The sequence below is a fragment of the Balaenoptera borealis genome (assembly GCF_965194805.1).
Source record: "Balaenoptera borealis genome assembly, chromosome: 16".
In the NCBI taxonomy this organism is placed as follows: Eukaryota; Metazoa; Chordata; class Mammalia; order Artiodactyla; family Balaenopteridae; genus Balaenoptera; species Balaenoptera borealis.
In genome coordinates, this window is record NC_138872.1 from 83,286,503 (window position 1) to 83,299,472 (window position 12,970).

At 56.2% G+C, this 12,970-nt stretch overlaps 1 protein-coding gene across 3 annotated transcripts; it reads right to left on the minus strand.

Annotated features, from left to right (window-relative positions):
* Positions 1 to 509: 509 nt before the first annotated feature.
* On the minus strand, positions 510 to 12,766 carry NPTX2 (neuronal pentraxin 2). 3 transcript variants are annotated; one of them, XM_082360902.1, is made up of 5 exons: positions 12,151 to 12,766; positions 10,346 to 10,556; positions 4,947 to 5,191; positions 3,024 to 3,203; positions 510 to 1,994 (listed from the first exon to the last, which is right to left on the minus strand). In XM_082360902.1, the coding sequence occupies exons 1-5, from the start codon at positions 12,574 to 12,576 to the stop codon at positions 1,767 to 1,769; spliced, it is 1,290 nt and encodes a 429-aa protein (XP_082217028.1). In that variant the 5' UTR covers positions 12,577 to 12,766; the 3' UTR covers positions 510 to 1,766. The 3 variants fall into 3 exon arrangements, with proteins under 3 accessions (XP_082217028.1, XP_082217027.1, XP_082217026.1); XM_082360901.1 differs by having other exon boundaries at positions 10,346 to 10,562; XM_082360900.1 differs by lacking the exon at positions 510 to 1,994 and having other exon boundaries at positions 2,001 to 3,203; positions 10,346 to 10,562.
* Between the last annotated feature and the right edge of the window lie 204 nt (positions 12,767 to 12,970).

Genomic DNA, 12,970 nt, shown 5'->3' on the forward strand with positions numbered 1-12,970 from the left:
AAAAGCCAGAAGGCAGGGTGTGGGTGGAAGGGCCTTCAGAGCCGTAGGCCAGCTTGGATCCCAGCTCTGCCCTTTGTCAGCTGTATGATCCCAAAGTCACTGTTTAATTGTTCCACGTATCCACCTGTGAATTGGGATGAACTCTTTCAGGGGGTCGTGAACAGGATTAAATGAGATTTTAATGCAGAGCACACAGCGTAGGTGCTGAACAGGTGTCACACCTGGGACAGGGCGCTGAGGGTCATCTAGCTAAGCTTGATTCCCAGTTGAGATGACAGGGACAGGCTGGGGACAGAGAGGCTGGGAAGAGCCTGCGGGGCATCTCCAGATGGAGCCTGGAGTTGAGGAGGGAAGGGCGCAGTCCAGCACCACACCCTCCTCCAAGTCTCCTCAGCTCCCCTGGGGCCACCCCCTGGGGCTCGGCCCAGGCTAACCAGAGAGGACAACCTCCTGCAAAGCACCAGCCCTCCCTGCCCTCAGCCCCAGACAAGGAGAAAGCAGACATCAAGGCATCTTCCAGTGCATTTTAATCAAAATTCCATCATCAGAAGAGTTCTTGTAGCATACAGTGTTAGGATGGGCATGTCAACTTGGTCCTACAAATGGAATATCCACAGATTTGCACTTCAAACATGTATGAAAAATAAAATATATAATATTTAGCTGTATAAATTTCCCCACTAATCACGTTATCTTTAAAATAAATTACTACCTCTGTCCAATAAATTAATCAGCCTGGAGTCACTAAGCAGACATCAGCCAAATGACATCCGTTTCCTGAAAACATTCTGGGGGAAATACTGGAGACAGTCAAATGCTTACAGGAATCAACATGAGTTAAAACTAGCACGTCCAAAAAAACACAAAAAACAAAGAAAAACTAGCACGTTCCTCACAGTGGGGCGAGACATCAAACATGGGAGCCAGCTAATGGCTGCTCTTTTCTGTTGGGGGAAAAAAAAAAAAAAAATCAATTCCCCAAACCACACCGAATGGTTGTAAAAGCTGCAACTGAACTTTTGGCACCAGTGGAGAAAAGACACCTTTCAAAGCCATACCCAACCAGGATTCTGCCAAAGCACGGGTCAGAGGGAGAGGTGACAGAGGGGGACGGACAGCTGCCATGGCCCTTCTCCGTTCTGAGTTCCCATTCACAGCCCCCTCTCTCGAGCCATGGACGCCCCCTCCACCTTGGAGGAGGTAGGGCATTGTCCGGCCAGCCCGCCTTCCTCAGTAAACTCAAGAGTTCCTGGGACGGAAAGATTCACAGCGTAAAGAACATCAAGAGAAAGGCCCTTTTGGGGGGGAGGGTGGAACAGGGGGGGCGGTTTGCTGCGTGCTCAGTTGACAGCAGGGTGTACTCAACACACAAGGGACGCGGCCACTCCACCGGGACGGATGCACAGCCTCTGAAGGGGACGGACAGACGGCGCACACGAGACACCAAGGATCCGAGAGGGTGGGCAGGGCTGGGGTGCGCTAGCATTTACAGGGGTGCTGAACAGGGCTTTAAGGACAAGAGTCCCTTCACAGCAGAAGTCAGAAATCCACCCACCTGCGGCTCAGGGCTTCTTCCCCCTCCCCCAAAACCAACAAAATCTTGGTTAGGAACAAATAAGCTGGTGACAAACGCCTCAGGCTTAGAGATGCCCTGGGAACGGGCTTTGGGGGTCCCGGTGCACTACGGCAGGAGGTTTACACACAGTTCCACCGGGGGAGGAAGGGGAACGGCCCGACCCCCGCCTCCTGGGCAGAGGAGCAGGCGGCTACAAGTCAAGGAGACGCTCCTCGCAGGTCTGCACCGGCCACTTCGAAGCCCCTCCAAACACGTCCACGTTGTTGTCTACCCAGGGGATGACGTTGCCCGGCATGTTCGTGGAGCAGTTGGCGATGTTGATGATCTCTTGTGCACGGAGGACGCGGTCCCATATGTTGAACTGGCTGAGCTCCCCCACGAATGCCTGCGTGGCATCGAACCTGCCCCCAACTGTGTCCTGGGAAAGAGGGACAGACTGCATCGGGGCAGGCTCACAGGCAGACACATCTGTTACTTGTCCCAGTGCGTGACCGGCTTCAGGGGAGGTGGGGGGACGCCAGCCTGGGAGGGAGATGGGGACTGGGGCATTTTCCTGACTCCCCGACTCAGATCGCAGCCCGTGACCACTGATTCCCGCCCGTTCCAAAGCTTTAGGGCACGTCAGGCCTGGGAAATGGCGAGACTCAAACTGGCCCATTTTAGGGAGGGGAAACTAAGCAGAGAGATCCTTGCCCAAGGCCCCAGAGTGAGGACTGGACCCCTGTCTCCCGACTCCCAGCCCCTCCCAGGGGAGAAGAAACAGGGTAGTGGGAAACGGGGAGAGCCAAGGGCCCAGACTCAAAGCCCCCCAGAGGACCTGGAGTCTATTCCCCCGTTTTCCACCAGGAAACCCCAAACACAGACTGAAACGTGAATTCTCATCTGCCGAGAGCAGATGTCCTCTGCCCCAGATGGCGAGTTTTCTGAGCGCGGTCTCTGAGGCCTGGCCCCACCTCGCCCACAGGTGTTGTTCTCCAGGTGCCCTTGCTGGGGATCAGGGTCACGACCCTGAGCTGGCAGCTCCTGGAAGATGCCAATACCAGCCAGCGCCCGGCATCCGGAGTCAATGCAGTGGCCGGCAGAGGCCAAACAGCTGGAGAGATGGCCCGGGGTCGCTACGTAACCCTGGGACTCCAGGGTCACTCCTGCTCACCTGTATCGGACAGACTCCATTCTAGAATCTGTCTGAACCCACCACACCAACTCGGTCCCTGCCAGGAAGGGCAGGAAGTGTCCCCATGCCCGCTCTCAGGCCCTTAGGCCACAGGATAGCACGGGCTGAGCCGGCAGACACGCTGGCCATCCAGGCTGGTCGTCGTGCTGCGGCGGCCAGGTCCAGGTCCGGCAGGCGGACAGACAGCTGAGCAGGGCCAGGGGCAGCCCGCAGGCCCGGCCGTGTGCCGCCTGGCCTGCCAGCCGCTCCTCCCGGCACCCCACCTGCACCCACCTGCTCCTGCCCGAGGATCAGCACACCCCCCGGCTTGATGGGGTGCCACGGGGCCAGGTTCTCCCCGGTGCCCAGCTTCTCCCCATCCTGGAAGGCCTCCCACATGCCGTCCCGCGTTGTCCAGGTGACACAGATGTGGTGCCACTTGCCGTCACTGACAAACAGGGGCAGCTGTGCGACCTGTGGGCGGCAACGTGCAGGTGAGGGCCCCCTTGGGGTTCCCAGGAGTCTGACCTGGGGGGACGGAGCCCCTGGGCCCACTGCTGCTCCCCTGCTATGCTCTGTGGGTAACATGCCCGACCTTGCCCAGCTCAGAGTGACCCTTGGGCTGGAGACACAACGTGTGTCACAGACTCTTAAGAGGAAAGGGGCAGCCTGGGTACACACCCTGACCCCAGGGTGACCTGCTTTCAACTGGACACCCTTGGACCTGGGCTTGGTTAAGGGCCTAGGATTCTGTGCAGACCAAGCAAATGTGACAGACGGCTCCCCACCCTGCATACTGGTCCTGAACATCCCTCACTGGAGAACCTAAAGGGAAGTCAGGACTCTACTGGACCAATTTCTTTGGAAAACAGGCCAGGCATCTACCCTCTGCAGGCAAAGTCCCAAGTGCCATCGTGGCACCTGGGGATCTGCATGTATGTGTGTCCTCCTGTGCGGAGCACCTTCAATTACGTGTGAGTGTAGGGGGTTGGGGGATGCACACAGAACCGGGGGGAGGGCCTGTCCGACCCACACGGTCTCCTGGCAGTCCTGTGAGTGCTCTACAGACCAGTTCGCCTGTGAAGCACCGTGTTGTTACTGCTGGTGTCCTAGCAACCCGGAGCTCCCTCCCAGGAATGGGCTATTTACACGACATCTAAACCGAGAGGAAAACAAGGCTCTCGGTCCTGCCCCGTCCAAGGGCGTTATTTCGAATAATTAATCCCTAGCTCAAGGATGTGGTCACCGCTGGAAGGAGCCCTGAAGGTGGATTCCACAGCGTTTCCCACTTCATTTCCAGCCGGGGCGGTTTAGTAAAGACAGACAGGGTGGGAGGCCATTGCCTGGTGAGCACCCTGGGGGCTGGTGCAGCCATTCACCACTCAGCTCCAGCAAGGAGGGTGTGAGGATGCAGTTCGGGTGACGTGGAGCCTGACTTAAGTTTAGGTGAGGCTGCTGGAGGGTCCCGCAGGTGCTCAGAGCTGATCTCTTGAGGAGACCACGTTCCTGAATGTCGAAGTAAGCCAGTCCATCAGAAAGGGGACATTTACTCTGTGAAAGGCAGGACTAGAGGGGTGGGGGCAGATGGGTGGTTGCCATGGGCTGGGGTAGGAGCAGGAGGTGACTACAAAGGGGAACGAGGGAATTTGGAGGGAAGATGAAACTGTTCTAGATTTTAGTTGTGGTGGATTCAATAATTGTATGCATTTGTCAAAACTGGTTGAACTATACACTAAAAAGTGTAAATTTTATTGTATGTAAATATATTTCAAGCCCCCCCCTCACTAAAAGATGTGCTCATGAGAAATATCACACACTCATACACACACACACACACACACACACACACACACACACACAAATACACACCCTCCCCTAATCGGTGCAGCCCCGGGGAACAGCCCTCACCAACCGGCCTGAGGGTCCGTGACAATTCAGGCGAGCACGCAGAGACCCAGCTCATTCTGTTCCTTCCGGGGCCTCTGTACCTGGACCCTCTGCTGCTTCCTGGCGGGATTCACAGCTTGGATCTCCACAAGCTGCAGCTGCCTGCCCCCTGCCCCCTACCCAGCCACCTGCCCAGAGTGGGACTGAGTCAGGGCAAAACTGTCCCCACTGCGAGAAGGACAGCCCCGTGGCCAGACGTCAGGCTCCCTGCAACATCCCAACCTCGGTGGCCGCCGGGATGGGGGGGGTGGCCGTCCCAGCAGGCCTCACCTTGTCGTTGATGAGCAGCTCAATGGGGTTGTTGCCCCACTCTATCAGCACGATCTCGTTGGCCTGCCCGGGCACCGCGTAAGAGAACGGGGTGCCGATGCCCGGCGAGGCGCTGGACCGCAGCCACAGGCAGATGGTGAAGGCGTACAGCTCGGGCAGTGTCTTCTTGATCTTGCCGTACAGGTAGTTCGTGCGGAGGGGGAGGGACACTTTGAAGGCATCAGGCGACTTGAAAGCACTGTTGCCTGGGGCAGGGGAGAGAGGGGCAGCAGCACGTGAGACCCCTCTCTCTTCCCTCTCAACCACAACCCAGAGCGCAGCCCACCTGGACCCCCGCCCGGCCTACCAGCGGGTCCCCCAAGCAGTGGAGCACCTGCTACTGACCAGCTGCTGTTCAGTGCTGAAGCTCTAGTGGGAAACGGGCATATCCTCACTCTCGGAAGCTCAAGGAAGTGGGTAGGCGCAAGCTGGACTTAACTTTCTGGTTAAATTAAGCCAGAAACCCTGTTCCCTCCACTGTTTGCTTGAAATCCCGGCTCCTTCAGCAGGGCTGGGTCAGGGGCCTGATGGGCTTGGAGGCAGGACATCTTACAGGAACCCAGGCGCTCCATAGACACTTGTCCCCCAATGAGTCCATGTCACTTCTCCCCCCGAAGCATCACCACCGCCCGAGGCGACGGAGCCAGACACCCGTGACTCGACACAACTTAACTCAGAAGGGGCTTTTGGACTAAATCCCTGGTGTGAATTGCTTTGCTCAGGATTTGCCCTGCCCTCCTTAAGAGGAAACCAAGTTGACGGACCATCTCCTGCAGTCTGGAAGCAATGGGAGGCGGGGAAATGCAGAGGCCCCCTCTCCACGGAGGCTACCCACCCGCCAGGGCCTTGACCCTTGGGGCCTGCCTGGACTGTCCCCACGTAAATGGCACTTCCCAAACCTTTTGAAAACGAGTGATACTCTTAAATAGGTCTAAGTCATTTTCAGTACAGTTTTGATTTAAGCTCAGAATTAATGGCAACATCATAAATAAACACGCAAGAAGACAAGCCCCTGCCTGATTATCACAGATCTCGGAGTTTGCAGGGGACTGCCGACTCTGGGATCTGTCACGGCAAAAGCTTCCCTCTTATTTGGGGACCAGGTGCTGCCAGGGAAGGAACCTAAATGCCCTTCATTCATTCAACAAGTATTTATTAAGCACCCACAAGGGGCCAGATGGTCCCCATCTCTGTCAAAGACAGGCAGGCTCTCCCGGCCTGGAACCAAACTGCCCACGTCACTGGTGGACTAAATCTGTCCCTTTCTTGCCCCCCTCTGTAGAACAGGACCCAGAGTGGATGAACTTTCTCCGTCACGATCCCTGGTAAGGAACACATGAGAGAAGCTCTTCGGTGCCACGGTTCACACCTACCGAAGGACCTTCTGCAAAGGAAGGCAGCAGGGCCCAGTGTCACCCTTCCAACCTCTCCGGAACAGGCAGCATAGAAATACTAGAATCTGGGCTTCACACGTACTGTTTACTCCTATCTGCTGGTTGTGCAGTCTTGCCCGATCCATCCTGACCTCCCAAGGCTGTGGAGCACCCGGCGAGGGCCGGGAAGACCTTGCTGCCTGGGGCAGCCGAGGATGGGGCCAGGCTAGAGGTTAGGCTGACACGGGCCCCACATGAGGCTGAAGCAGAGCTAAGAGAGAGAACCAGAAAGCCCCAACTCCCCGATTTTGCAGGTTGCACAGTGGGGGCACCGCGGGACTTACCCCAGGTCACGCAGCCCGTGAGTGACAGAACCAGGAACGGAAGTCCCTCTTCCCACTACGCGCAGCTGCAAGTATTTAATCTGCAAATGCTCGTGTTTTCACGAGATGTGATTATCTAATAGAGAGAAATGGTTTCTCTCCTTGCAGGCGGGCAGGCTTGCTGACTGAATAAGGCTCGGTGTCGGTAATATCGTTAGCTCGGTGACAACAGAGGTTTCATCAGAGCTGGGAGAGCCGAGGGGTGGCCATACCTCGAAAGCCGGTGCCCTCTATTTATATAAAACAGCTTGGAGGTTCAGAGGAAACTCAGTTAAAACCAATTAAGGAATTAAAAGCCCTGACCAATAAATCAGAGACTGCAGGTGGCAGACAAGCTAAGGAGGGGGGTGGCTAGAGGCCAAAGAGACAAGGGTTCTAACATCTACTTCAACTGCGAGCTCGGCTCTGCCTGGCCGGCGGACCCGGGTCTGGAGGCTGCCACAGATGAGGAGGTCTCACAATAAAGAAAACAAGCACCCGTGGGACCTGGGTGGCAGGACCACACGCAGGGTTGGATGTGCACCACTGGGCTGGGAGGCCAGCATGGCCGGAGCTCACATGCCCCTCCAGCCTGCAGTCTTCATGACTCTGGTCCTCCGGGGTCACCACTAACCTCAACCGCAGCTCTGCAATCTGCCGGCCACGTGAATGCAGGCATCACTTAGCTCTGACTCCGTCTCTCGTCTAACTAAATCCCATCTCACGGGGTTGTTGCAGGGGTTACAGAGGATACAGAATGTGGAACTCAGAGGCCAGCGTCTGGTGCAGAACAGGCACTTAATGGGCAGGGGGCGATGCACCCAAGACCAGAGCACCCCAAAGCCCCCGCTTTGCCTATGGTGGAGGTCTGTCTCCTCTGGGCTCAGCAGGATGCTTCTAAGGAACACAGTGTGTATTCTACGCGTGGTATATTTGGGGCCTGGGAGTTCACATATCCCTTCACGCTTGTCTCATACACGACAGACATAAACTCAGAACTGCCCAGGAGGCAAATCGGTCAGCAGATGATAATTTTCCTCAAAGACTCATCCCACGGCTGGGTGGAGCAAACAGGATTGGAGAATTCTCGTGGTGGGGTCAAAAGGCAGAGGACAGCAAAAGCTGAGCCGCTGCTCAGTGCTAGGGCCTGCGGGCTCTGCAAGAATGGCCAGCCAGGGGACTTAATGTTGTGGAGTCCAGCTCTAGTTCGAACACGGACTTCCCCTCTGGGCCAGGCGAGCTCTGAGGGCTTTCCGTAGCACCAAAGAGCGTGGGTGCAGGAATCAGACCGGCTGGGGCGAGGCCTGACTGTTGCTTTCTGGCTGTGAACAGACAGGCTAAGGATGGGAGGGAGAGTCACAAAGTGGCAACTCCTGGGTGGCCCAAGCCATGATGAAGAACCTTAGAGGAAGCCACGTGAAACTCACAACCCCCCTGGAGTCACAGAACAAAACAGAGAGGGGCGGAATTATGTGACTGCTGCTGGTCACCAGCCGGTCCCCTCTCCCCACATGACACATCTGGCTGAGAACCTCGGAGCACTTTCCTGGTCTATGAAATGGGTATAACAGGAATCCTGTCTCCACGCTCTAACTCAGTGGACTTCTACTAACCCACTTCTATTAACCCACCTCCCTGTAGCCACTCGGCTGCCATGCCAAGCAAGGTATACAGCCACCAAGGTCTCTGGCAAAGCCCTCCCCTCATTCTACAGCCAACCCTGCTTCAAGCTACTGAGTAACTGCAGTGTCCCTGCTCCCTCAGCCTGCAGGTTCCAGGTCCCATGAGGGCGAGGCTGGGCAAGGGAACCCGAGCCACCCTCCCCTGGCCCTGACGCTGCCTTCCTCTCCTGCTGTCCTGTGACAAAGGCCTGAGCTGCAGTTGCCCTGTCTCCGGGGAGGGAAGGCTCTTGAGACCTAATGAGCTTCCTGAGGTCACCCAGCAACGGAGGTGGGGCAGAGAGGACTTTTTTTTTAACTCAAGAATCCAAGTGTAATAATAAGAGTAAGGAAGGAAGGACAGACTTTTCTGGAGGGAGAGAACAGGAAAGGGATGAAGGAGACCTGTGACTTCTGGGATGCTGCTGTAAAAGCGACTAAATCAAATGAAACAGAAACACTATCCCCTTGGGTGACTCCATCTGGCCCTGCTGAGCCGACGTCGCTGAAGGAGTAAGTGGACATTCTGCCACTGGACATTCACCTACCCATTCATAAAACTGAGTCATGAGAAATTGCCCTTGTCAGGTTAGTGTATCTGAAAAGACTACAGTCTTATATCCACTACCAGCAGACCTAAGACTTCACACCCAGCGCAATCTGAATGATCTAGGGCCCTTGATCCCTCCCCTTCCTGTCTGTGGAAGAAACTTACCCACCAGAATGTGAGCAGAGAAGAGAAAGATACTCAGAATCTGCTGCAGGGGCTAGTTAAGAAGGGACTGAAACGCCCACCTGGCAGGAGGTCAGGGATTAGGTTGTTTGTCCGAGCTGATCCTGAGTGTCTTGCTTTTCCACGGACAATGCCAGTGGGGCTGGGGGCAGGGTTAATTCTGGAAATGGCTGTTATCAGTCACCCTGATTGTTTGCTTGCTGTTCATGCATGCTGTGAAAGTTTGGATTCGCATAGTGGGAATAATACAAATGGAAAGTGCTCGGTAATGTCTCACCCTAGAAAGACATTAATGACAAGCTCTTCTTTGGAGACCTAGCAATCCAGTTTAAATTCATCAGCCACAACTGGGCAAGGAGGAAATTGGGCTAGCACAAACACTTCTTGCTGGGACTACATAAGTACAACCAATCAGGTACAAGGGTCTCTAACTTGGCTAAAAGAAAAGCCACCTGGCTGGTCACAACTGACCCAGCTGGATTCCGGGACATATTTTCCTAACCAGAACCTAGTCCTGTTTACGAGCACTATTTTGCTATTACAATTGGCTGAGGAATCCTTTCCAGAATCTTCAGAGCTACAGTACCTCTGTTAAGTCAGATATTCCTATAATTTATCATGCAATAAAAGGAATATGAATAAGTCTAACTACAGACTATAAAAAACAAAACAAAACAAAACATCCACAAACCATGTAGTGCCACAACCACCGCTGACAACGGGGGTCTGAGCACAAGTGATGAAAACCAGGCCACTCCCATCAGCCATCAGCCCCCTCCGTCCCCACCATCTCTGACAAGTGCCAACAAGGCCAAATCGGCCCACCTGTGGGGGAGAAACCCCAACTCTGTGCACCATGAGATGACTCAGGTTGAAAAAGCAACACTTCGTCTGAGAAGTGAGAGGCAGAAGGGAGAGGTGGACTGCTGATTGGATGGTAAGGAGTCAGGTGGTTTTCTGCACCCAGGACTGAAGGTTCAGAGGTGACGGAAGAGCAGCTCAGAGCCGAGCAAACTCGGGAGCAGAGCCACTGCCCAAGAGTCAGCAGGCAGGGGTCTGGGAGTGGCCTCGTCTGTCAATGGGCAAGAGGGCTGCACTGCTGGCCCCTCCCGGCCTGCCCTCCCCGACTCTGAGCCCCACTTCCCTTGCGTGGCAGCCAAGAAGGAGGACAGTGGGCTGGGGGGCTGGATGGATGTCAGCCAAGGGGCGACAGAGACACTGGTGAAGCACTCACCTCGCTCCAGCTCGGTCACCCTCTGCAGCAGCGCGTTCAGGGCGCTCTCCGTCTTCTGGCGGTGAGCTGAGGTCTCGTTGTGGAGCAGGGACTTCTCATCCTCCAGCTCGGCCACCTTGCTCAGCAGCTGCCTCTCCAGCTCCCCCAGCCGCCGCTGGAGCACCTCCCGAAAGTCGCCGGGCAGCGCCGCGCCGGACACGTTCACTTGGAGCTGGTGCTTTTGGTGGGGGAGGAGGGGACACAAGTGGGAGAAGTATTAAGGCCAGTTAAAAAGAAACTGAGAGATGTAGCTCTAATGGCCCCCCCACACAGGGAGAAGCTTCCAAAGTGGGAGTATTCAGTCGTGCCAGTGGCAGGAAGGGGAGCATTTCACTGAAGTTTTTTTTTTTTTTTTTTTGGTTGGGAGTATGGAAAGGATTTCATAGTCAGACAAGAATTGCTCTGCTGCGATATTTGAAACTTAGGAATCTCATTTCCCTTCCGGGAAAGCTGTTTTTCTCCTCTTACTAAAAGGTCAAAAATTTAACCAACATCTATCATTCTCAAGTAAAGACCAAAATACAGCTAGAATTAAAAGAGAGAGAGTTAATCAAATGGTCCTCAAAACTGATGAGCTTTCATCTAACCTCCCCAAGCTCCAGTATGGCACAAAGATGCATGACTAGGCTTGCAGGGATGTTACTGGAAAATGAAAACTCTAAAGCGTGACTATTCTGAATTCCAGAAATCTTTGCTTTTATTTCTTTCACTCCTCTACCATTTTGCTGGCTCTGAAGGCAGCCAGCCACTGTCTAGCCATGAGTCCTCGGCAAGCTATTTACCCCCTCTAAGTGCTCCAAATTTTAAATGCAGATTATAGGATCTGCCTCAAGGGGTTGTCGCACGGGTTAAAATTAGATAATATGCCTGGCGCATATTTAGTGTTCCAGAAATGTTAGCTGTTATTAATCATAATGAATCAAAGGATATACAGATGCTGGAAATACTGTATTTAGCCATCATGCCATGGGAAACTCTCAAGTAATTTTGCAATAATTACCACCTGCAATTGAAACCTAGTTTTGCGAAGTAGTATTTTGGTAAACGTGTATAACAGAAACATCCACACTGCTTAAACAGGGCGGAAAGTAAAGATAGAAATTAAATGAACATTTCTCTCTCAAAGTTCCAAACTGCATACGCCTTCCAAGAGAGAAGGGAATAAGGTCCCTTCCCCCAAAGCAATCGGGAAGGGCACCTCAGATCCGCGCAATTTGGGGATAGTGGCTTTGAAGTTAACCAGGTTTCCTCCAAGGCGCGTCTAGTATGGCCGGTGACCAGCCCGCGCTCGCCTCCCGCCGAGACCCCCGGACCTCCACCTGCTCTAGTCCAGCCCAACTTGATTTATAAAAAGAAACACCGGACGCCCAGGGCTGCTGACCTCACGCGGCAGCCTCACATCACCCGACAGAAGCTTCACGAGCGCGTCCTGCTAGGGGAGACTCGGAGATTTGCAAAGAGAGAGAGGAGGCCGTCCGCGTTCGCCAGCCCGGACCTCGGGAAATGAATGGACGCACAGCTGGCAGTCCTGGCGCGCGGGGCGATTTAACCCTTCCCTTCCAGCAAGGGGGTGGGGAGGAGAGATGCGAGCCAAGCAAGTAAGTTCCGGAGCAGGACCGAGAACGCCCCTGACCCCAAACCCAGCTCGCCCTGCTTCAGAGCGCGTCCGGGCGGCCGTGTTCCGCACAACCTGGTGGCAGGACCATGCGCCCCTCCTCTGCCCTGAGCCTCGGGGACGTTCCCCCAGGGACCCCTCGCCCTGCTACCTCGAGGCTCTCCAGGCGGTCCTTGAGGGTCTGCAGAGAGCGGCTGAGCTGCTCCACGACGTGGCCAGGGTCCCGCGGCAGGTCGCCCATGGTGTCCTTGCCCGAGGCCGCCCGGCCCGGCGCCTTGCCCCCCGCAAGCCCCTCGCAGCGCGCCAGCTTGGCCGTGAGCTCGCGAATGGCCTCGCGTTGCGAGCCCAGCGTCTCCTTCTGCTGCACGACGGTCTCACGCAGCTGCAGCACCGCGGCCCGCAGCTCCTCCTCGGGGCTCAGCGCGCCGCCCTGCATGGGCATCGCGGGCAGTGGGCAGCCGGCGTGCGCCGCCTCCGGGGGCAAAGCAGTGCACACGAAGCGGTTGCCGGGCGCCTGGCCGTCTTGGGCCCCGGCGGCCACGGCGAGCGCCACGCCAGCGGCCAGCAGCGCCAACATCCCGCCGCTGCCGCGCTCACTCCAGCATCCGCGGGCGGGCGGGCTAGCTGGCGCCGTCGGGGCGGGCGGCGGGGGCGCCTGCGCGAAGGGCTGCGGCCGGGCGCGCCGCTCGAGGGCAGCGTGAGCGCGGGAGCCCGCGGAGCAGCCAGCCGTCGTACAGTTCGCACACTGCCTGGCTCCGCGCTCTGGCCAGGCCGGGCCCGAGCGCCCTTTCTTAAGCTGGAAGGGAGGGGGGAACCCCAGCGCATGGGGCGCGGCGCCGCGAGCTCTGATTGGCCCGGCCTGGTGTACGTCACGCAGGGGGCGGGGCGGGGCGCCTACTCGCGGAGCAGCGGAGCGGCGGACCGGGGGTGGGCGCGTGGGCCAGAGCTGAGGGCCCGAGCTTGGGCCCCCG

What these genes read in the sequence shown, in the direction of transcription:
- NPTX2 (XM_082360900.1), bottom strand. Translation starts at nt 12,576, where the DNA reads ATGTTGGCGCTGCTGGCCGCTGGCGTGGCGCTCGCCGTGGCCGCCGGG. An exon ending in ACCGCCTGGAGAGCCTCGAG is followed by an intron (nt 10,563 to 12,150) that starts GTAGCAGGGCGA and finishes CCCCACCAAAAG; the next exon opens with CACCAGCTCCAAGTGAACGT. An exon ending in AGCTGCTCATCAACGACAAG is followed by an intron (nt 3,204 to 4,946) that starts GTGAGGCCTGCT and finishes TGCCGCCCACAG; the next exon opens with GTCGCACAGCTGCCCCTGTT.